Raw genomic sequence first — 26,076 nt, 5'->3', positions numbered from 1 at the left:
CGCAGCAGAACACAAATATGCCAAAAATTAAAAATAAAAGGAATACAATGTAAAATATTATGATTGTGTGCATAAAAGATAAAAATGCTTTGGTGGAATCTGGCTTTTCCTGTAGATGGTCTGTTCACGCCCTTTAACCTCACGCACAAGCAGATCCATTTTCTCACTAGAGAAGCATTCAGTTTTTCCGCTTGCAAATTCCGCCATGTAAATAGTGAATCCGCCATGGCGCGAGTGCAACTGGCTTTAAAGGGTTAGTTCACCCAAAAATGAAAATTCTGTCATTTATTACTCGCCCTCATGCCGTTCCACACCTGTAAGACCTTCGTTAATCTTCGGAACACAAATTAAGATATTTTAGTTTAAATCTGATGGCTCCGTGAGGCCTCCATAGTTCAAGTTCAATTTTATTTGTATAGCACATTTCCAACAGCCCCCAGGCTGACCAAAGTGCTTTACAGAAGAGCAAGAATATCACACATACATAAAATAAACCAGAAGAAAATATAAAACCACCTATTTAAAAGTTTCACATGTCACGGTAATCAGTACACTAAGGAAAATAAAAAAGTTTTTAGCAAGGACTTAAAAATAGACAAGGAAGGGGCAAGCCTAATCTCTAAAGGCAGGGTATTCCAGAGTCGTGGCCCTGCCACCGCAAATGCACGCTCGCCTCTGCGCTTCAGTCTGGCGCGTGGAACGGCCAGCAAAGCCTGATCACAAGAACGGAGGCTTCTGAGTGGAGTATAGGAGTGAAGGAGTTCAGATAAATAAACAGGAGCTTTGTTATGTAGGGATTTGTAAACATAGGGAGCAATGACACTTCCTCTCTCAAGATCCATAAAAGTACTAAAAACATATTTAAATCGGTTCATGTCAGTACAGTGGTTCAATATTAATATTATAAAGCGACAAGAATATTTTTGGTGCACCAAAAAAACAAAATAACGACTTATTTAGTGATGGCCGATTTCAAAACACTGCTTCAGGAAGCATCGGAGCACAAATGAATCAGTGTATCGAATCTGCTGTTCGGAGCACCAAAGTCATGTGATGTCAGCCGTTGGCAGTTTGACACGCAATCTGAATCATGATTTGATACACTGATTAATTTGTGCTCCGAATCTTCCTGAAGCAGTGTTTTGAAAGTGTTTTGTATCTTAATTTGTTTTCTGAAGATTAACGAAGGTCTTACGGGTGTGGAACGGCATGAGGGTGAGTAATAAATGACAGAATTTTCATTTTTGGGTGAACTAACCCTTTAAAAGGGAATGGGAGATGAGACTGATTGGTTTATTGCACATTACGCCCAAAACACACCCATTACTCATTAAGAGAATAGGGACAACGCGTTTGGACCATTTTCCCAGCTTAAAATAGCAAAAGAGGATTCGGACACACCCTAGTCAGGGGCGCCGCCAGCCATTTTGGGCCCTTTGAAAGAATATGAGATTGGGGCCCCTACTGCACCCATTCCGCACCAAACATACAAGTCAACCTAGCTATCCAAAATCTTTGTCTGTAATTTAATAATAATGACCTATTACTTTTGCTATTGCTTTTGACCACTAGGTATCAGTATTTAGTCAGAGACCTATCATGGCTATAGCTAGCACTAGCAGATGATTTATTATGCAAAAGAAAATGTAATAGAAAAATACAATACAGTAATCAAATATTCATATTCATACATTCTTAAACAAAACTAATTGTTTTGTCAAAAAATTCAAGAAGGGCTTTGTTTTAAAGCTCTTTTTAACTTGTACTCTGCCTTAAAAGTAATATAGTTCTTGTAATTGTTAACTATAGCATTTGTTACAATAAGGATATAATTTACAGGTAAGACAATTTTTTATTTCTTTCTTTTTATAGTGTTTGTTATGAAAAATAGCAACACAGTAAGAAACTATAGCTACAATATGCCACAGCTGTAATATAAATCTTTAGTGAAAACTATATTCCCTTAACAGATTATCTATTATAAATTATACAACTAGTCAAAATTTGCCACAATAAATACAATAGAATGTGATAAATTCTAGTAAATGTAGTCATCATGAGTTTAGAAAGCTTGCAGGATGATGTTTTCCCCTTTTTTCATCAGTCATTTTAATGGCTGTTTTAGATCATGTTTGACTTTATCCATAGTGTTCTCATGCAAATCTTAACACTTTTGGAGCACGCTGGTGAATGCGCTTACAGTGATTTGCACGCCACTCATGCAAAATGAAACAATTGGGCTTCAGTTACAGACAGGCATATTGCGCAGACAATTGATCCGTTCAGTTCATACAGCTTATAAAAGCTCCGAAACGTGCAATGTATACAATTCATTAATAGTCTGATGATTCAGCATTTCGGTGTGGGCGTTCAGAGTACCAGCAATATGTGAGAAGTGCCTGTGCGTGAGAAGCACTGACAGTTACCACTAATAAAACCGATCTCTTAGGGGCCCCAAAAGTGTGTGGTTCCACAGAATCGTCCTAACTTCCCCCCCTTAGCAGTGCCCCTGTGCGCCATGCTCTTTAAACCATGTGCTTAGATTGTTAAAATAGGGCCCAATATCACATTGTATGTTGGGCCAAAAGACGCTACTCTGAACATCACAAATTATTAATGATTTTTCTATGCCATGATTCCAGTTCTGGGCAGCATCATTGCCTCTCCCTTATAGACAATGCATGTAGTGATTCACTGTATCCAAAAAAATTAACACTTCCCTACTATAAAGTATGCAAAATACAGTACAGCAAAAGAGTAGTATGTCCGAATACATTGTTTTCGAAAAACGTTAGGCGAAAAGTCCCCAGATGATCTACTATTTTTGGCGAGATTCTGAAGTGTGCATTCGATGAATACTTTACTACCCCGTAAGGCCACGGGAGAGGCTGATAGGTCACGTGACAGTAACAACATGGCAGATGTACATCCAAATCTCATTTATACTACCCATATTCATACATATAGAACATACTATTTTAAAAGCAGTCGCAAAGTAAATTCAAATATAGTAACTGCTCAGACAGTATGCGAATTACGGTTGCAGCAATTAACTCTTTCCCTACCATTGAATGGAATTTTCCGGCAATCCATATTTTCACTGTTATATGATAGGGGGTGCTATTACACATCTTCTGAAAGATTACAGAATCTCCGGATCAAAACACAGGTGAAGCAGCAGCAGAATCAATCGACAGAAGCATTGCTTATGCACATGTAAAATAACGTGATCATCAAATATTAAACAGCATATAAATCAATACTGCCTAACGTTACTGAATGAAATGTCAACGTAGGTAGGGTACAGGACTGTGAATGTTTGGGGAAGTAAAGTGAAGTGTTGATGGAAGCGTTCTACTCCATCTATGTTTTGATCATCATTATGAATCCGATCTGGACAAAGTCTCAGAAGTCTTTTATTTAGTTTTTTTTGCTTTTTTATAAAACTTAGCCATATTCAAGTGTTGATAAAAAAAAGAGTGCATGTATCTAAAATAACTTTTTTTTTTAAGCAGAGACTCTGTTCTTTCTTTTGATATACTCTGTTCAGATATTCATGCAACAAAATATTCTGGGGGCCATGAAAGTTTTGATTAAAAAATGATTAAAAATGGCAACTTTTAGCTTGCTGGTAAATAATTCATACATTAAAAGAGTTAATGCAATTTGGGTTGAATAACTTGCAATGATTCATCATCGCCTCTGAATTGATATGGTAAAATCGACATCATCGTTACTGTCTTTACAGTATGTACAATCACTGATACAAGCCTCTGGAGTTAAAATTCAGTTATGGTAATGGGTGTTTTGTTTTCCGACATACAGTGTAAGGGGTAGACCAATCACAACAGACTGGGCCATCTGACAGAGCAGGCTTGCAGAAAGGAGGGATTTAGAGAGATTGAATCTTCTGACGAGTCGTTTTCAAGTCTTTGAGAATTGAGGTGATGTGCAGTGTATATTATGAGAAAATAAAAGTGTTTCTGACCTTGATGCATGTAAACCTGTTGTAAGAGACCTCCAAAACAAAATTAGGAACCTTTAAAATGGCATAATAGGGGCACTTTAATACAACAAAGTATTATCTTTCAGATAATATTTTAATAATTTGTTCTGTTAGTACAATGACAAATGGCAAAACCACACAATATAAACGTGTCCTTATACATGAAAATATATAGCTGATACTGTATGTTTTATATGTTTGCTGAGTTAGCTGATATGGCATGTTTGACAAAGTTCTGCTATTTAAACTTTTCTATTAGTGGTGTGTTCTTAACTCCCTCGGGTCTGCGGTCACGTCGGCGTGACCACCGCGTTTTTTTTCTAACCAGTGTGAAAGAGACTCAAAATACTCCGTCAATGTTGCTCATACAATTAAGAGCTATACACCATTTTAATCTGTGGAATATCTTCTTTTATTTGTGTACACTCAGAGTAAAAACAAAATGTTGTGCTTTTTGTAAAATAAAGAAAACTAACATGATGCATGATCTCTCGTCTCCCTCTGAAGGAAGTCCAATCTGATGGTTCTCAGAAAATGAACTGTAACTTAGTGAATACTAATCACAAAAAAATTAGACTTATGTCTAAAAAAATGTTGAAATGTCAGGTTTTAAATCATGTAAGTCAAATCGAAAACAAACATTCTGTGTTTATGTAATCTGTATGAAAAGAGAGCCATGTCAGAAATCCGTGATTCAGCTCATTATCCGCTAATGCGGCCACGCCCACGGAGGGAGCGCTATTCAGACGCAAATTCTTAATTCTCAATACAGTCAATACATGCATTCATCGTCTCAATCGTGTATTTATTGTCTTGAAAAGTGTTTTGAATAGCCATAGTTGGCGATCTCTGTCCTCTGTTAGTTCGGTTAGTTCCTGGATTGCCTATTCTTCTTTAGTGCTCAGGCATTTGTGGACTAAAGGTGTACAGAGCGCCCTCCGGCTGCAAGTATGAATTGAAAACAGTATCCAGCGCTTAGAGTAATGACAATAAATCCTGAATAAATATTACTCTTCTGTATAGAAAATTGACAAACATATGAGAATCCATCAATATTTCTCCAAATGTGCATGCTTTTAAGCTAAAAGCCTATATGAAATGCCATAGAGGTAACATAATTGTTCAGACACTTTGCATCACAGAAATACATTATATTTTAAAGAATATAATAGAATACCATTATTTTAAATTGTAATAATATTTCACAGTATTGCTGTTTTTTCTGTATGTTTGATTTACACCATGATGAGATATGAATCATGATCACAGAGGGTTTTTTCACAGCCTACCTGACTGAAAGGCCTCATTAATATGCAAGTCATTTCAGGTCATTATTATGTGATTCTTTTGTCTTCTCAGGTGAGAATCACCCATTATACATGAGGATTCATGCCTCCACGCATACTGTGTTTCTTGACCAAAGATGTTTTAGAAAATTTAAATCTCTCAATTGTTTTATATGAACAAGCAGGCAGCATCATTTTTACCTCATTTTGAAGCAAAAACTCTAGTCTACAACCTCAAATACCCAGAAGTCTTGTGAACAAAGATTTAATATATATTTTTTGGCTTTATTTCAGTGACTTAAGTTTTCAATAACCACGCATAAATGTTATTCCTTCAAAAACACAAACATGTACATACATGTTCCTCACATATTATTGTAGCCTAGTTTGTGCTGAATACAGTGTAATGACACTTTTTCTATTAATGTGATACTTTTTCCATTCCAGGTGTGATATGTGAATTATAATGCTATCTGACAGTTTCTGTCTGTCTGTCGGTCGGTCTCTCTCTCTCTCTGACTGTCCAATAAAACCTTTAAAGCTTTTAAAATTATTTTTCTATCTTCAGTATCTAGCTATATTTGGGGTCCTTGGCAACTCCTGTAACCATAGACAAATGCTTTTTTTATTATTATTTAACAATACATTGATAAAAATAATAATAATAATAATAATTTCTCAATAGACACTTTTTCATATACTTGTGCTAAAAATGTCATGACATGTTTAAGCTAAATCATTGTGGGACTAATTCGGGATGTTTCCCACATGGGGGCAGCACAGCAATAGTAATTCTAAGTTGGATGACTCCATTGTGTGATGCCTTGTGTGATAATGTGTGAACCTTTTATTTTGTACATATATTCAGCCTGATGGAAGTCAGTTTAAATGGAAGTCTTATACAATAGAACTTAGTGCAATAGAAGTACTCTGATAAGACTGTTATTCAGCACACTCCAAAATGCACAAGACATGCATGTGTGCTCTTACGGACCTGCAAATATAAGCAAACAAACATTTATGCATCTAAAAATTGTGCTTTTGGAAGAGACCACTAGTGTAAAAGCATATATTGTGCTATCCAGCAGAAGCCAGAGTTTATCTGTGTTGTAGGTTGAGAGACGTCACTGTGTGTGAATGTGTGAGATGATTCAAGGGCTTGGAGACGTGGCTGTGTGTACGTGGTGCGGCTGTTTTTGCCAACATAAACTGAAGACTGGTGAATATGCCTGTTTTCCTAAGTCTCCTTTTCTGCTGTTCATGAAATGAAGACACGGTACTTTTCACATATGGAGCGCATTCCTTCACTCCAGGCAAACACAGTCCACTTCCTGTTTTAGTAAGCTGGCCACCCTGTGTATACTGATACTTTTACTCTTTCACTAACAACTCGCCAATCTACACACTCCAGTGGCTCTGTTTTTCCATTCGTCTTAGTTTTAGTTCTCAAGAAACTTGGGTTTGTTTGGTTTCTAAATTCTGATAGTATCAGACTGCCTCATGCAGCAGTTTTCAGTGTCATAGTGAAGCATTTGACGTGTTAAATTTGAATGTTTATTATGAGCGTTTCAGTGATATATTTGTGTGTATGGCTTATGTTGAGGGCTGAACGCGATCCAGTGTGATGCTCAAGTCTGCGATCTGGCAGGCTGTGTGGGCATGTTTTTGTGCGAGAGATGCGGGCTGTGGAAAAGTTTTGGAATCATGAGGGGTGTGTGTCTGTTTGATCTAAACCATATGGGGCTAGGTAGGTCAGATAGAAAGCTAGGATAAGAAATAAAAATCAGATATAAATAACAAAAAAGATGCGCTGGCAGTTGGGGGTTCAAAATCAACACACCAAATGGAAAGTGCGTGTGATAATTAGATTGGCAAGTAAATTAAAAAAAACAGTTGGAACATAATTATTAAGAACAGCTGAGGAACCTTGATGCATGATTTAAATGGAATTGCTATAATGAGATCTGATGCTCACTGATGTAAGCATTCGAATCAAGACATATAAATTGTCTACTGTAAAGTGAACATACACTGCCATTAAAAAGTTTTTTTGGAAATATTTATTTTACAGTGTCATTGTTTCTAAAAATAACTATAAATTACGCATAATTGCATGTAATTAACCCTAAACCTATAGTAAGTACACGCAGTTAATTATTATTACTCAGTACTTATATGTATAATTACACTGTAATATTGACACCTTAAAACAAGAGATTTTATTATTTGTAAGAAATTAATATTTTTATTCAGCATGAGTGCACTGATTACAAGTGATAATTAAAGGGTTAGTTCTCCCAAATTCTGTCATTAATTACTCACCCTCATGTCATTCCAAACCCATAAGACCTTCGTTCATCTTCGGAACACAAATTAAGATATTTTTTTGATGAAATCCGAGAGCTCTCCAACTCCTCCTTAGAATACAATTTAACTACAACTTTCAAGGTCCAAAAAAGGTACTAAAGACATTTTTAAAATTGTCCATGTGACTGCAGTGGTTCAACCTTAATGTTATGAAGTGATGAGAATACTTTTTGTGCGCAAAAACAAAACAAAAATAACGATTTTATTCAATAATTTCTTCTCTTCTGTGTCATTTTCCTAAGCTATTTACATTCAGCGCTTCCAGGTTCTATGTCAGAATGTCGGCTCAGTATTGGTCGACACTGTTCACGTGGGCAGCACGAAAGCATGCGTGTGATGCTGACGCAGGAGCTGTCTAATAATGACTTGGCGTTCTGACATAGAAACCTGGAAGCACTGAACCCTAAACAGCGTAGAATTTGGAACAACGTGAGGGTGATTAATTAATGACAGAATTTTCATTTTTGGGTGAACTAACCCTTTAAGACTTTTACATTGTTACAAAAATTTCTATTTGAAATAAACGCTGTTCTTTTGAACTTTCTATTCATCAAAGAATCCTGGGGAAAAAATCCACAAAAACATTTTTTTAAATAATGATAATAATCAGAAATGTTTTTTGAGCAACAAATCAACATATTAGAATGATTTCTGAAGGATCATGTGACACTGAAGACTGGAGTAATGATGCTGAAAGTTCAGCTTTGATTACAGAAATAAATCAAATTTTAAAATGTGTTATGATAGAAAAGTAGTTATTAAAAATTTTAATAATATTTACTATTTTTACTGTACTGTTTGTTGTATATTACTATTTCTATTGTATTTTTGATCAAATAAATTCAGCCTTGGTTATCATAAGAGAATTCTTTCAAAAGCAAGTTATATGTATATGTGAATCTTGGCATTGTCATCCTGGAATATGGCCATGAGAAATGTCTTCCGACATGGTTGTTTAAGAAACAAATAGCTACACACTGCATCAGTTAGGGTTAAAACAATTTTTGCCAAATATATAGCATGCCAGAAACATTATACACTGCAATAATGAGAGACTATTAAGTATTTGCTTATTTAAATCCAAACTGCGATCTTTTTTTTTTTTTTGCCAGGCAGTGTATAAATAACTTGTTTATTTATTTGTCTTCATTATGGCTAATTTGATATTAGTGTTTTTAAATTATATTGATGCTCTTTTTTTTTGGTTTTGTGTTAGTGTTTAGTGTTATTTAATCCATAAAATATTCTCTCAAAAAAATAAATAAATTAATACATTTTTAAAACGACCCCATGTTTGAAACCGTGAATGTTTATATATAAAATGTTTTACCTTACTAAGAAATGACAATGATTGATGTTTTTTATTGCATGTTTAGAGGACACAGGGACGTATTTCCCCAGTGTGAAACGTTGTCCTGGCCGTTACCTGCAGCCCTGCTCGGATGCGGTCAAGAGATGGTTGAGGAGCATGAAAAATAGCGGTAAAGTCCTACTGCTCATCACAAGCTCACACTCTGACTACTGTCGACTAGTGTGTGAGCACATACTGGGGTGAGTTTTACATGTATAAACCATACACAAAAGAAATAACCTAACAATAGAATATTGATAAGGATATAAGAAAACTAATTTTAATCAAGATAACATTGAGTTATTTACAATGTAAAATAATTAAACCTTTTGAATTTAAAGTGTTATTTAGAACTAATGGCAGGACAAAAGCTTCTAGGTTTTTGCTCACATTACTGACACATTCATTTCAGGCTACGACTACATTAATCTGGATACATTTGAAAATGGCATTTTCTTTCCAAATCTTTTTCCAGAAGTTGCTCATCTGAACTGAAACATCCGAAAATGCTTAAATCACGTTACTGTGCATGCATAAAAAATTTAATATAAGTTCACAAGATCATACAGAGAGAGCAGACATAATAAAGTTCTCATGCTATTCTTCTGTCACGATCATTTTATTAGCAAAATATCCCACCACTCACTGTTGCGTCCAGGTCGCACTCAAAATTGTATGGTCTAAAATGCAATTGTCATCATCTTTTGCTGCAGGACAGCAAATGCGAGTAAATTTTTTGTCATTTTTGCTGTTAATGTATAGGTCCTACAAAGGAACATTTACAGTATCCTTAGCAACACTATGAAAGTAAATAGCGGACAAAACAATGGCAATATAATCATAGATATTATGGGTACAGTATGTGTCACATGGCTAAACATGCGTCATTGTTTTCGAATTCTTCCATTTTCACAGTACACAGTACAGTGTGAAAATCTGTTTTCAAATTTATCCAGTTCAGAGAGCATTTTCAAAAAGCTGTCTTCGTTGACAAAAACACTGTGGACGGAATGGGCAAAACGGAGAGAAAAATGTGTGTTTTCAAACAAAAATGTATTTGTGTGGACAAGGCCTCAGAAGTCTAATTAAGTCTGTGAACACGAACAAATTTGTGCATGATATATGCGAACATGCGATCATGATTCATCAATTACTTTCATACTAAAATTGATTCTAAATTTTAAAAAAAACGTAGGATCAGCTGAAACCACATGTATGCAAAAATCTTACAAGCTGTGTCCCAAATAACATACTGTACACAATGTACTCAACTGTGTAGTGTATGAATTTTATAAGGTTATTTTGTAATTCACAGTTCGAAGTTTGTTAGCCCCTCCCCCTCCGCTATGTAATTAAAGATGCAGCAGTTGAGTGCATGAAGGATAAATGCATCATCCGGATTTTTAAAGTGTACTTTTTTCTGTTTGGAATTTTTGGTATGAACACTACTCAATTTATACTACAAAACACTACAGAATATTGAGTGCATAGGTGCCCAAATCAAAACCTAAACCTATACATTTTCTATGGATATTTATTCCTAAATATACAGTACAGTCCAAAAGTTTGGAACCACTAAGATTTTTAATGTTTTTAAAAGAAGTTTCGTCTGCTCACCAAGGCTACATTTATTTAATTAAAAATACAGTAAAAAACAGTAATATTGTGAAATATTATTACAATTTAAAATAACTGTGCACTATTTAAATATATTTGACAAAGTAATTTATTCCTGTGATGCAAAGCTGAATTTTCAGCATCGTTACTCCAGTCTTCAGTGTCACATGATCCTTCAGAAATCATTCTAATATGCTGATTTGCTGCTCAATAAACATTTATGATTATTTTCAATGTTGAAAACAGTTGTGTACTTTTTTTTCAGGATTTCTTGATGAATAGAAAGTTCAAAAGAACAGCATTTATCTGAAATACAAAGCTTCTGTAGCATTATACACTACCGTTCAAAAGTTTGGGGTCAGTAAGAATTTTTATTTTTATTTTTTTGAAAAGAAATTAAAGAAATGAATACTTTTATTCAGCAAGGATGCATTAAATCAATCAAAAGAGACAGTAAAGACATTTATAATGTTACAGATAAACACTGTTCTTTTGAACTTTCTATTCATCAAATAATCCTGAAAAAAAATATTGTACACAAATATTTTGTACAATTGTACACATTAAATGTTTCTTGAGCAGCAGATCAGCATATTAGAATGATTTCTGAAGGATCATGTGACACTGAAGACTGGAGTAATGATGCTGAAAATTCAGCTTTGCCATCACAGGAATAAATTACTTTGTGAAATATATTCAAATAGAAAACAGTTATTTTAAATTGTAATAATATTTCACAATATTACTGTTTTTTACTGTATTTTTAATTAAATAAATGTAGCCTTGGTGAGCAGACGAAACTTCTTTTAAAAACATTAAAAATCTTAGTGGTTCCAAACTTTTGGACTGTACTGTATATAGTTCTCCTGTGGGTGTAAGTGCAAATAATCCACACAATTATTAATAACTGATTAGTGAACAATTTTGTTTGAATTGTGTATTACTGGTGCAACAAGGCACAAAAAATAAAAAATAAATACTATATAGTAAAAACTCATTTGTATATTGAGGAGATCACGGTGAGAAACATTTCTCTGTCTCTGCTTGCTTAGTTTCTCCGATGCGCTAAGCATTCCTCTTCACGCTGTGCTGTATATATGAATTTGCATTTCGTGTAGGATTCTGGTCAATATGGAGAATCATAGCTTTCAAATTCTACAGCGAGAAGATGGTAGCTTATTTATTTTTTGATAAAGTTAACTATATAACATTTGTGTTTCCTTATTGCTGTTCCTGTTTCTACAGTAGAGCCTGCCAGCATATTCACACACACACACACACACACACACACACAAAACACACACACACACACACACACACACACACACACACAAAAATCACCTTACAGATAATTTATACATTCTAATTTTTGCAGAACGGACTTTGAGGAGCTGTTTGACATCATTATCACTAATGCTCTGAAGCCTGGATTCTTCTCTCTGGTTCCACAGCAAAGACCTTTCAGAACCCTGGGTGAGTAACAGATATTTCCTGTGACTCTGAAATCAACTACAGTGCAGTAAAAAGATGTTCTCTATTTGTTATCTTTGGATGAATAATTAATTAGTCAGTTTAGACTGCAAATTTACAATTCTGCTAAAGCATAATTTCCTTTGTCATTGTGCAGTTGCAGGAGTGATGCAGGAAACACTGTTCAGAGTGTTTTGTTCTGTTCCTCAGTTCAAGAGGCACAAACACAATCGAACCATATGAAAATAATTTGGTGTCTGTTTTTTTTTTTTTTTTTTTTTTTTTTCGGAGCTGGTTCTGAATAAGAAGCTGTTCTTCATTCTCAACCCAAGTCATAACATGCTTTTCATAAAGTATAATACTTAGTTTAACAAGTTTACAAGTTTAACTCTCTCTGAAAATCCCAACCTAAAGAATGCTGGTCCAGCCTTTTAACTGAATTCAAAACATAAACTGTTCTTTTCTGATAACATGCCAAAATTCACAAACATGTATGACACACCATAGGTAACAGTTTTTGCAGTATTAGTTTTTGCAGGTGGTTATTTTTATAGTAAGAAGAGCAATGTTTTCATTTACCTCAGGCAAAGAACTTTACATGGGATTCATCTTAAAATATTTTTGCACAAATGGCAGATATTTGTATCATTTTCCGATTTGTAAAACCATACATGCTGGATATGGCAGGGCCTGTGCAAAGAGGTTCCTTCACAAATTCCAATTAGTATAAAATACTTTACTTCCAGCCCTGGCTCCTTCATGGATGAATGGCCAAGTGTATTAACTGTTACTGTATAGAAGTATTGTTTATTATCCTCATTATGTATCTTAAATATGCCCCACTTTCTAATCTCTGTTTCACTAGTGGATGATGTTGAAGATAGTGAAGGCTTGCCATCTCTGGAAAAGCCTGGTTGGTATTCTCAGGGCAACTGGCCTCATCTACATGAACTACTGAAGAATATGACCAACAAATCAGAGCCCAAGGTAGGACAAGATTGTTTACTTTTATGTAATGTAAGAAGTCAGCACTCCTGTGTAATGCAGAGTTCCAGAGGGATGACAGAAACAGGCTTGTGTGTATTTGTAGGGGAAGCAGGCTTTATGGTTGCATTTTGAAGCCTGCTTGCAATCCTTCAGGGTGTTCTTCCCATTTGGTGTTTTTGAGAGGATTTAAACAATGATTGAAAGATGGCTATTCATGTGCTCTCAGGTGTGTCAGAAGAGACACTTGGTACAACCCCTTTTCCCTATAGACAATGGTATACAAACACACCTGTACAGAAGGGATCACACAGGAGCGCTTTCTGCAGTTATTTTAGAGTAGCCTTCTTTATCAGTTCACTTCACAGTATAAAGAAATGGTCTATAATGACCCAATTATCAAATACTTAAAGGGGACTTATTACGCAAAATTCATATTTACATGGTGTTTGAACATAAATGTGTGTTGGCAGAACAAGTCATTTGCAGATTCTTTGTACAGAAACACCATGTAAATATGAATTTTGCGTAATAGGTCCCCTTTAAGTATGCCCCGCCCACGTCTGTTGACGGACACTGCCTTATTAGCATAGACCCCGCCCTGAGCGAGTTTTACACAGTCCACCATTGTCTCGATGCCGGAGCAGCTGTAGTGACAAGAATGTCTCGTAAGCGATTGAGTTTTGTTGTTGGATGTAAGAATGAACATAACTTCTTCATTTACCCCCGACATCTGAAGCTGCCGAAGACGCAGTGGATTAGTTTTGTTTTTTAAGGGAATGCGCCACAGATCTAATATACACATGCAATTTCTGTCCCTGCTGTTTACGTTCAGAGACATAACCAACTGTGTTTATGTGAACTCTGTGTGTTTTTGACATAATCTTGTGTGTATTTGGCAGTTTAAGCACAATAAAATGTGAAAGAGAAGTTAGTTTAATACTCACGAGACGTGCCGTCTGTCAGCCAGCTTTCTGTGCATGTGCTTTAGATGACTGTGCTCAGAAAATGATAAATTTGAAGTTTAAACTGATATTTATATATATATATATATATATATATATATATATATATATATATATATATATATATATATATGTAACAAAAATTTTTTATTTCAAATAAATGCTCATATTCATCCAATAAATATTTAACAGATTTCACAAATATTACTCTTTTTATTAGTCTTCAGTGTCAAAAAAAGCAAGTCTTCAGCGTGTTTCATGCCATAACTTACCTATCCTCTCTAAACAAAACAAAAACATACAAAAGTGGCGCTCACTTCTAAACTGTTGTGTCTATACATTGAAGTCACTGGGTGTTGCAACGTGTACGTCACGTGACATACCTGTCCATTTTCCCATGGGGCGAAGAGAAGATCGTCAAAACAATCAAAATAACAAATGATAAGAAAACAAATGGCAAAAGAAAACGAAATGACAACTCAAAACTGTACAAATTAAGAATGTCAGTAAACATAAAATTAACAAAAGGGCAGAGTAAACAAGCACAAAATAACAGGGAAGCAAAGCTGTCTCGCGTTCGTCCTGTCACTCTTTTCAACTCTGGCGCCTGACAGGATTGGCAGCGGAAATCATGACGTCATTCAGGTTAATAATGATTGACTGCTTCCTGAACCAATAGCCGTCCTGAGTAGGCGTGCCTAAGAAATTGACAGGAGGTGGGAGAGAGAAAGAGAGAGAGAAAACACACACAGAGGCACAAACAACTACCGGGACGTAACAAAAAGTGTGTGATATATATATATATATCGGGTTCGGTTTGATACAACAGGTGGGAGAAAACTATATACAGAGAGCCTTTTCTTGCACATTACTGTAGTATTAAAGGTTACAATTAACAACAGAGCCCAAACTATTGCATTCAGTTGCTATTCATTTTTAGATATAATGATATATAATAAAAAAAAAAATAAAATGTAAATAAAAAACATAAATTGCACATAAGGCAGGTTTAACTTCAAAATCTAATTGTGAAGTTATTTTTGAATTATTTTTCTATTCCAATTCATTTTTAAAATAAAATCATTTACACAGTTACTGTCATATCTTGTTTTCATGACAAATTTATTTAAACATATATTAAATAATTAAGACATTACTTACATGAATATATAAGCTAATATAGTTCATATATTCATATATTTAGTGAAATACTCCCCTCTAGAGTTTATTTCTCAAGTGAACTAACATACTGTGTACACTAAATGACTTGACTGAGGTAAATGTAATGCTACATGCGATATTATTCTCAAGCTGTTTTATTGATGTCTTTCTGCCATTGAAACACTGGTTGAGAGATTCCATGTAAACATATCTGTGCGTAGATCATCTGTTCTTCTGCGCTTTTTCCTGTTGTGGCAGCAAATAGCATTGCATTACCGCGAGTGCCGCCTTCTGGATTGGAGTGTGGATCGCCTGTGACCGACTATTCGTTGTCTGACTGCATGCATGTGTCACGGAATGGACGTCATGGTTCGGGACCATAGACTTTAAAAAAAAATATGGACGATGCACCTCCACTCTCTTCCATTGTAGAAAAGTGAAGCCGCCGATGTCCCAATATAGCGCTGACATCTTGTGCTGATTCGAGACCTGAGTCTGCGCAGTAGTGAACTCGCGACCCGATTCTGCACAGTAGTGAGCATGAAGTGTAGTCGCACGCTATCAAGGCCCCACCCACACTCCAGCAGAATAGTTTAGTAGATTACTCCAGAACAACTCATTATGTTAGTGTGAAATAAACAGTTATGGAAATATAGAAATTAAAGTTAAAGCTCAAATCTCCTCCCGAAAATCTAGAAAAAAGAGAAGCTGTCAATCATAGCTGTCAATCATGATGTCACATTTTTATAGCATCAAATAACTAACTAAAACCAAACTTGTTTAAAAAAACGAGCACTTGAACTTACATCAGCATGATAAAAGCTATGTAAAATGGCAGAAACCTTTGGAGAGGACGGGGTTTATGACCTATACTGGGACCATATATACACATACATATATTTTACATTAAGAAATGCTTAACACAGTGGTTCCCAAACTGGGGTACGCGTACCCCTGGGGGTATGTGAGGTGACAAAAGGGGGTACGCGAACAAAATGCTGAGTAGTTAATTTAATTCTACCTTAAAGTAATATTAAAATCAAGCATGTATTTCTAACTGCCAAAATGTCGTAAATCCAGTACATTTAATCAAATTACCTCATTATTTGCAGTTAAAAATGACTGTATCCACACAAGCAGCATGCATATGATAGATTGCGTGCAGTCTGCTGCCTTAAATCACGCTAAATTACTGTCGTTCTCGACAATGCACCTTTGTAAAAGTGGGGATTTAGCACTTACTCGCATGAAGAACAAATATAGACACAGATAATGGATTAATTTCGATTCAAGACTTAAACTTTTTCTGATACAAAAACATACCTTGTGTGAGTTCTTGTATTTAATGATGATAACGAACAAGAATGCAATTTTTCCCAAATATCCACTGCAAACGTGACATTATTATACAACAGGTCAAAAAATAAAATGTACATTTTAAACAGTACTGTCAGTATTTACTCTCTTTTGCAATGAAATAATAGTTCTAACGAAAACCACAGCAGAACTACAACACACGTCTGTTTCGCGAACAATTCTGCGACTTTGAACGAATCGTGAGAGTCAATGATTCAATGATTCATTCACAGCCACATGCTTTGTTACTGAATGAATGACTCGATGACTCACTCATAAAAACAGTGACTTGCTGCCACCTACTGGCGGTTTTAGTTTAATATTTAAAAGTTTTACTTAGTTTTACCATGATTGCATATTTCTCTATTGAACATTTTTTATTTATAACATTATTTATTTTATAAAGTTATTCATAAAGGTGAAAATATGCACTGGAAAATCAATTTAGGGGGCAAATATTGTCCCTTAATGGTAAAGGTGTGACTGCAGTCAAAGTGAAAGAGAGGGGGTACGCAGAAGGATGGTAATCCCTTCAGGGCGTACACCAAGCTAAAAAGTTTGGGAACCGCTGGCTTAACAGATAATGTACATGCCGATATGACAATCTATGAAAACCTATAATCAAAAATTTATGACAGTTTTTTTTTTTTTTTTTTTTTTCAATTTCTTAAAGGATTAGTTCACTTCAGAATTAAAATTTGCTGATAATTTACTCAACCCCATGTCATCCAAGATGTTTGTCTTTCTTTCTTCAGTCGAAAAGAAATTAAGAGGAAATGAGGAAAACATTCCAGGATTTTTCTCCATATAGTGGACTTCAGTGGGGTACAATGTACGGTGGCCCAGTAGTGCACAACACAACGAAATTAAAAAAGCAAACATGAGTTCACAACACAACGAAATCGAGCCACAACACAATAGAATAAAGCCACAACACATTGAAATCAAGCCACAACACAACGACTTTATAGAACATAGAACACTGTCGACTTTATAGAACATTGGCAAGGAATACTAATATTAATGAGCTCTGAGAGCACCCTAGTGGTCGGGAGCATTTCCGTTGTGTTGTGGCTTTATTTCGTTGTGTTGTGACATGTTTCCGTTGTGTTGTGGCTTTATTCCGTTGCGTTGTGGCTTTATTCCATTGTGTTGTGGCTTTATTTCGTTGCGTTGTGGCTTTATTTCGTTGTGTTGTGGCTTTATTCCGTTGTGTTGTGGCTTTATTTCGTTGTGTTTTTGCTTTATTTCATTGTGTTGTGGCTTTATTCCGTTGTGTTGTGGCTTTATTTCGTTGTGTTGTTGCTTTATTCCGTTGTGGCTTTATTCCGTGGTTGTGGCTTTATTCCGTTGTGTTGTGGCTTTATTTCATTGTGTTGTGGCTTGTTTCCGTTGTGTTTGTGGCTTTATTCCGTTGTGCTTGTGGCTTTATTTCGTTGTGTTGTGGCTTTATTTCTTTATTCCGTTGTGTTGTGGCTTTATTCCGTTGTGCTGTGGCTTTATTTCGTTGTGTTGTGGCTTTATTTCGTTGTGTTGTGGCTTTATTCCGTTGTGCTGTGGCTTTATTCCGTTGCGTTGTGGCTCGATTTCGTTGTGTTGTGAACTTATGTTTGCTTTTTTTAAAGGTGCCCTTGATTCAAAAATTGAATTTACCTTGGCATAGTTAAATAACAAGAGTTCAGTACATGGAAAAGACATACAGTGAGTCTCAAACCCCATTGTTTCCTCCTCCTTATATAAATCTCATTTGTTTAAACGACCTCCGAAGAACAGGAGAATCTCAACATAACACCGACTGTTACGTAACAGTCGGGGTGTACGCCCCCAATATTTGCATAATGCCAGCACATGATGTTCCCAACATTATAAAAGGCATTAGACATGGGCAGCCAGTTAACGTCTGGAGCTGCACACAGCCGAATCATCAGACTAGGTAAGCAAGAACAACAGCGAAAAATGGCAGATGGAGCAATAATAACTGACATAATCCATGATAGCATGATATTTTTACTGATATTTGTAAATTGTCTTTCTAAAAGTTTCGTTAGCATGTTGCTAATGTACTGTTAAATGAGGTTAAAGTTACCATCGTTTCTTACTGTATTCACGGAGACAAGAGCCGTCGTCTTTTTTCATTTTTTTTCTCTTTTCATTTTTTAAACACTTGCAGTCTGTATAATGCATAAACACAACTTCATTCTTTATAAATCTCTCCAACAGTGTAACAATAGCCGTTAGCCACGGAGGACAGCCTCAAATTCACTCAGAATAAAACTTTAACATCCAAATAAATACTTTACTCACATAATTCGAAGCATGCATGCAGCATGCATGACGAACATCTTGTAAAGATCCATTTGAGGGTTATATTAGCTGTGTGAACTTTGTAAATGCGCTGTAATATAGTCGACAGCTGGTGTGGCAGGGAGCACGCGATTTAAGGGGGCGGCCGCCGAGTGTAAATCAGTGCATTGTTAATGATGCCCCAAAATAGGCAGTTAAAAAAAATTAATTTAAAAAAATCTATGGGGTATTTTGAGCTGAAACTTCACAGACACATTCAGGAGACACCTTAGACTTATATTACATCTTGTGAAAGGAACGTTCTTGGGCACCTTTAATTTCGTTGTGTTATGCACTACTAGGCCACCGTAACAATGGGTTTAAGGTCCAAACTGCAGTTTCAGTGCAGCTTCAAAGGACTCTACACAATCCCTGCTGAGAAATAAGGGTCTTGTCTAGCGAAACGATCGGTCATTTTCTAAAAATTTTTTTTACAATTTATATACTTTTTAACCACAAATTAAGAAAATGACAGATCGTTTCGCTAAACACTGGACAAACCCCTCAAACCTCAAAAACCTTAATTTCTTTCTTGACTGAAGAAAGAAAGACATAAACATCTTGGATGGGGTGAGTAAATTATCAGCAAATTTTAATTCTGAAGTGAAGTAATCCTTTAAGCATTAAATAATGTAGTAATGTTTATAATTTATTAAGTGTTTCTAGAAATTATTCTGTTAAAAGATGTTGCGCTGTATTGAGAGTGTGTGCGTGCGTGGGTGTATGTGCACTGATTTATGTCCACGTGTGTGTCTTATCTGATGCAGGTGGTGTATTTCGGAGACAGCATGCGCTCTGACATGTTCCCAGCCTGCAGCTTTGCAAAGTGGGAGACGGTGATGATTGTGGAGGAGATGGAGGGGGAGGGTGTTCCACGTGCTAACGCAACCCCCTGTAACAGCCCCACCCCGGGTGAAGGCCCTGTAGAGAAAAAGGGCAAGTTTGAGGTAAGAGGCTGAAAGACTGTTTCTGTTTAGTCAAGCTCAGAATCTTTTCCACACTCCATTTCAGAGGGAAAAGAGTTGGAATGATGATTGTCTATATGTGGCACAAATGTGTTGCTTTAAAGCTCCATCAAAAAATAAAAAATAAAAAATTGTGTTGTTTTAATATTAATTTATCTAGTAGGATCTTATTTTATTCATAGAATCATATTGGACATCTTTGATTCTTAAAATCTTTTATGTTTTGGAATAATGTCTTTGGCGATAGTGATTTTAAAATTCCTGCAATATTGGCTTTTCTTTTTTTCTTCTTCCTCCTCTTCTTCTTCCCACACAGATGTTTTATCCTGTTGGTTTATAATTGTTCTAAAAAGATTTATAAATACATAGTTTAAATACATAGTTTTAAAAGATAAAGTTTGTGTTTTGCTGGAATCCTGAAAGAAAATTAACATTGTCTCAGTGACTGAATTCTGCTTGTAATTTCAATCAGATAGATAGATAGATAGATAGATAGATAGATAGATAGATAGATAGATAGATAGCATTCTTGAGTGTTTCATCAGAGATTTGAAAAACAGCTGCATGCATTTTTTTTTTTTTACAATCACTTGTTCTGTTGCGAAAGACACCACTGGGGAAAAAGGCATTTAGCAGGAAGGAGGAAGTGGAGAATTTCAGGAAAGACTGTGGATGTTCTTTCTAGAAATGTGTTTATACAGCAGAAATATCAATTTCTGAGGAAGCGAAATTGTTTAGAAAGCTGTAACATCACTCAACCCCCTCAGTGTCATTTAGGGTGTATGATTCCATTTTCAGATAAGATTATTTTTTTCTATATTTTCTCAGAAAACTCTCTTTAATAATTGTAACTCTTTGTAAAGGCAGGGAAACTGTTCCACTTAAGTTGTCCTCTAAAAAAAAAAAAATTAGAAATACTGGAAATCTAATACACTTCATTATGTTTCAGGATGTCTGTAAGTGAAATTAAAAGAAATGATGTGTTAGTAGAATTATGGATTTTCGAGAAGAAAACAAATAATTTGAAATTAATCATGTTTCAGTTTATGGAACACTATGCTTAATTGTAGTATGGTATTTTGGAAAACTCTGTTCAAAAAGTAGAGCTGATGTGAGGTTAATCAGCTTTGATTAATTTTGTTGGGAAATTAACTGATTTATATTTCAGACTTGGATCCCTTTGTATTTTGCGAATTCATTTTTCCCTTTTCTTCAGAAAAGTCAAAACGCCAGTATTATGCGTGCGTGCGTGCGCGCGCGTGCGTGTGTGTGTGTGTCAGACTATGGGAACTTCTGATCAAACACTTCCTCTTTTACCAGATCAGAGAGTTTCATTCTATTGAAGTCCTTCAGTTCAGATTATGAAATCGTTTGCTTTTATATTGGACATCAAATGGTGACCCAAACACAAAAGCATGTCCTAAAATCCAACTTTTAATTTCATTATTATTTATTTTAAGTCAGCAATTTATATCACAAAACACTGATTGGCATATTTTCTGTTGCTTTGTGTATTTTTGTGTTTGGTTTTTGAGGACGAGTACAAGTCACGTAATCTGTCAATCTGGCATCTGCCTGATTTGGGCTGAATTTACACCAGAATATCAAAGCTCAATTGGATTTTGTCCAAAAAAAACAAAAAAAAACCTTGTGTACAGCATTTCCTACCTACTTTTAAAAGTTGTTTAGTAGACAGAGCCATAGCCTTTGTGGGCAGCGCTGTCATTTGGCGACTGAGTTAGAGTCCCAACTTGTAGTCTTTTCCTGACCCCGTTACTCACTTCAAACTGTCTTATTAAATAAAGCCAGAAAGGCCAAAAAAATAACTTAACAGTAAGGGATAATGTACAGTCAACGGCAGTTTTCATAAAATAAAATTGCAACAGAGTGATCTTGATGCAAAGTACATTAGCAAACTAGTTCATTAATGGTTATTTTTTAAATGTTTGAGAATAGGAATACCACAATTAACCAACTTAAAGTGGAGTATTCCACAAGCGTGTGTATTTTGCTTTCCCAATTATGCACTATTGAATGGTATTCCAGTATTAGCATTGAGAATTATATAGCTTTATGTATGACATCGGCACACGTTTTTGCAGACATACCCACCTTTCCCGGACGTTCCAGGAGTCTCCCGCGTATTGATAGCGGCTCCCTGATGCCCGCAAATTATATGCAATATCCCGGAAATGGAGCAAGAGAGAGAGAAGCCCTGCTTCCAGCCTGGTATTAAAATGTTTTTTCGATGATCACAAGTGGTCAGCCAAGACGTACAGTATTACCTTTTACAGCTGGTATTATCATGCGTTTCAAATGCATCCCGTGACCACTTGCGTTCGGATTTCGTAGAGACCCTCCCCTCTTATTTCACCACACTCTACTTTACTTTTGCCGCACAAATACTATTGAATGAACGAACCCGTGTTAGGCGGCTTATGCCGTAAATATGGATGTAATGTAATATACTATAATATAGTGTAATATTATGCAATGTCTTGTAATTCATTGGTGGTGGTGGTGATTTGTCAAGGTTGATTGACTTTGTGTGCGCTCTCTCTCTCTCTCTCTCTCTCTCTCTCTCTCGCTCACTCTCTTTCTGTGTGTCTACTTTATATAATCTTTCTCTTAGGATCAGGGAATGAAATCTCCTTCAGATGTATCAAACCAGTGGGGCTCATATTTTGTGGACGTGCAAAAGAATGAAGGAGAGGAGACACAGAGACTCACTTGGTGTTGCCATAGTATCCACACATACAGCACCATGGCTATACCCAGCATTGAGGCTATAGCAGGTATGTGTTTTTTAAAGCCTGGGATAAACTGCACGATTTTAGCAATCCTATAAGATCATTACAAATCACACTGTGCGACATGGATCTATTAAACTTGGGTACGACATGCATGTAGACTGTACGATGATGACACCAAGGTGACAACCAAAAATGAAAATTCTGTCATTTATTACTTACCCTTATACCGTTCCACACCCGTAAGACCTTCGTTCATCTTCGGAACACAAATTAAGATATTTTAGTTGAAATCCGATGGCTCAGTGAGGCCTCCATAGGGAGCAATGACATTTCCTCTCTCAAGATCCATAAAGGTACTAAAAACATATTTAAATCAGTTCATGTGAGTACAGTGGTTCAATATTAATATTATAAAGTGACGAGAATATTTTAGTGCAGCAAAAAAAAAAAAAAAAATAACAACTTACAAAGTGATGGCCGATTTCAAAACAATGCTTCAGGAAGCATCGGAGCACAATGAATCAGTGTATCGAAACTGCTGTTTGGAGCGCCAAAGTCACGTGATTTCAGCCGTTGGCAGTTTGACACACGATTTGAATCATGATTCGATACACTGATTCATTATGCGCCGATGCTTGTGTTTTGAAATCGGCCATCACTAAATAAGTCATTATTTTGCGCCAAAGTCATGTGATTTCAGCAGTTTGACACGCGATCTGAATCATGATTCGACACGCTGATTCATAACGCTCCGAAGCTTCCTGAAGCAGTGTTTTGAAATCGGCCATCACTATAGCCTATAAGTCGTTATTTTGTTTTTTTGGCGCACCAAAAATATTCTCGTTGCTTTATAATATTAATATTGAACCAATGTACTCACATGAACTGATTTAAATATGTTTTTAGTACCTTTATGGATCTTGAGAGAGGAAATGTCATTGCTCCCTATGGAGGCCTCACTGAACCATCGGATTTCAACTAAAATATCTTAAGCCGGGGACACACATAACGATTATAAGGCCGATTATGAATGTAATTTCATACTAACGACTGATCATTCCCAAACGTGCCGAGTCAGAGCCAGTTGCGTTCAGTCGGTGTTTATAGTCAGCATTTAAAATCATATAGTGTGTTGAGTTCAGTCTTAGAATGTTTCAGCTAGGCGTTAAGTGTGTCCCCAGCTTTAATTTGTGATCCGAAGATGAACGAAGGTCTTACTGGTGTGGAACGCCATGAGGGTAAGTAATAAATGACAGAATTTTCATTTTTGGGTGAACTAACCTTTTAAGATTTAAATGAAAAGATCACAGATTTTAAGTATGGTCTCCGATTTTTGGCTCACACTGAACGTGTCACTGAATGAACAGTTACTACGGGTTTTATGTTCTCTTTTATTCCAAAGCATGCAAGCATGGAAGAATGAGTATCTTGGGCTTGGTGGATGTTCACTTCTTAAGTGACATGAATAAAAGACATGAAACTTACATTTTGCAAGAGTTCATCTGAATTTTACATTTAAGCTGAATCATCACTAAACTGTTTAAAAACCCTTTAACCATCAAAATTATAGGATTGTGGGTTTGAGATGTTTCCAGTCATGTCTTTCAACATAACACTGGAACAGATTCATCACTCGATTTTGATGTGTGGCAATTAGGAACAATAATTATTTTTGGACTTCTCAGTCCATTACTGTTAGTAGGGACAATTGTATTGGAGACAATTGTAACATTCTAAATTTCAATTAAAATATTTAAAATGAAAAACATCTGAAAGAAATTTTTAAGTATAAAAGTGATTTTTCAGCTTTCTAAAGTTTTGATGCAATTTGAATCCAGACTAATCTATTTTGTCTCAGGTTGTTGGTTAAAAGTCAATGAATGACAGACACTGACACTGGTTAGCTGCCATATAAGATTTTTTTCTAGACTATGGTGTTGAAGGCATTAAAACACAAGAAATTAAAATTGCATTAAGAAATGAAAGAATTGCACTGAATTGAAAGAATCTTTAACATATTTAACGATCTTTAAAGTGCCCCTGTTATGTTTTTTTCAGATATTACCATTCATATAGTGTCATATAGCTGTTTGCAAATGTAAAAGTCTTCAAAGTTTCAAAGATCAACATGTCGACATGTCTAGAAGATGCTGGTTTCTGCACTGCCAAAGCAAATTCACTTTGCACACACTTCCAAAGGATGAGAACTCGCTTGTATTGATACGGTAAAACCGACGCCATCGTTCCTGTTCATATCACTGTGTATCAAGTACTGAGGAAGATCCAGAGCTGAAATTCAGATATGGTAATGGCCGCTTCATTTCGCACTGTAAGCAGTCGACCAATCGCAACAGACTGGGACATCTGACCAGTCAGAGCAGAGTTGGTGCTCGAAAAGTAGGGGTTTAGAGAGACTGGATTGGCCCTGTCCTAAATGGCACATTTCAATGGCACACATCATATTTATGGTATTGTGAACTTACAATGGCTGCTGTATGCATGTGATCGTGAAATCCACTAGACCATAGGCATAGGGTGTCCCATTTGTCATTTTAGGTTTCAGAAGGGTGTTTTGCGGTCGATATGCTCCCTCGATGAGCACTTTTGCCAAGCCTGCTCTGAAGCGAGCTCAGCAGCAGACTTCTACCCGACAGTCAAAACGCCGCTATGTCATGAATATTGGACTCATAGGAAGACCAGGAGTGTTTAGGGTGCCATTTGAGTCCGGTCCGATCCTTTTGTGAGAAAAGTGGTAATGCATATTATGAGAAGTTTTATGACCTTGGATGCATGTAAACCCATTGTAGGAGACTCCAAAACAAGGAACCTTTAAAATAGCATAATAGCGGCACTTTAATTGTCCGTAACCCCACACTTCCTAAAAACTATTTTCTTGTTCTCTTCAGTTTTCACTTCTGCATTTTAGCTTTTGCTCTAGTTTACTGACATTACTCAGATTTGCATACTGCAAATATTGTTTGCTCTGCTTGTTTGATATTTGACGCTTATACAGTTAATTTCTTGTGATGGTCCTTATTTGTAAATCACTTTGACTGAAGGTATATATTAAATTATTACATGCATTGTTAAATTTTGACTGATCGGATTATCAGATTATCTTCTGATTGTATATAATTAAGCCAATTTCAAAGAATTTAGCTTTAAAATATTAAAAGTCAAAGTGATAACAACTGCCCTATTACAGATGGTTGAGGATACTGTACCAACTGAAAAAATTCCCATTTAATGTCAGATAAGAGCACACATCAAAGTAGAAATATAATTAATAATAACTGTTAATATTATTGAATAGTAATTCTTTTATCTTTCAGAAATATGTGCTTAAGATTTATTCAAGGAAAATATTTAATTGTAATATGTACATATAAATGATGTGCGACTTTCTGAAAAAAGGTGTCCCCTCTTTAAAGGTCCCATTTTTCGTGGTTTTT

At 35.8% G+C, this 26,076-nt stretch overlaps 1 protein-coding gene across 1 annotated transcript in view; it reads left to right on the top strand.

Moving 5' to 3' along the window:
* The window catches only part of nt5dc1 (5'-nucleotidase domain containing 1), an 82,111-nt gene that overhangs the window by 53,767 nt on the left and 2,268 nt on the right, over positions 1-26,076 (top strand). The window contains exons 7-11 of the mRNA XM_048206172.1: positions 9,036-9,210; positions 12,003-12,100; positions 12,963-13,084; positions 19,674-19,853; positions 22,504-22,666. Of these exons, the coding sequence (XP_048062129.1) occupies positions 9,036-9,210; positions 12,003-12,100; positions 12,963-13,084; positions 19,674-19,853; positions 22,504-22,666 (738 nt within the window). The remainder of the gene's footprint in view (positions 1-9,035; positions 9,211-12,002; positions 12,101-12,962; positions 13,085-19,673; positions 19,854-22,503; positions 22,667-26,076) is intronic.

This window comes from Megalobrama amblycephala, linkage group LG11 (assembly GCF_018812025.1).
Source record: "Megalobrama amblycephala isolate DHTTF-2021 linkage group LG11, ASM1881202v1, whole genome shotgun sequence".
NCBI lineage: Eukaryota > Metazoa > Chordata > Actinopteri > Cypriniformes > Xenocyprididae > Megalobrama > Megalobrama amblycephala.
Note: the sequence above shows the minus strand (reverse complement) of the source record. Positions and strands in the feature narration are given on the sequence as shown.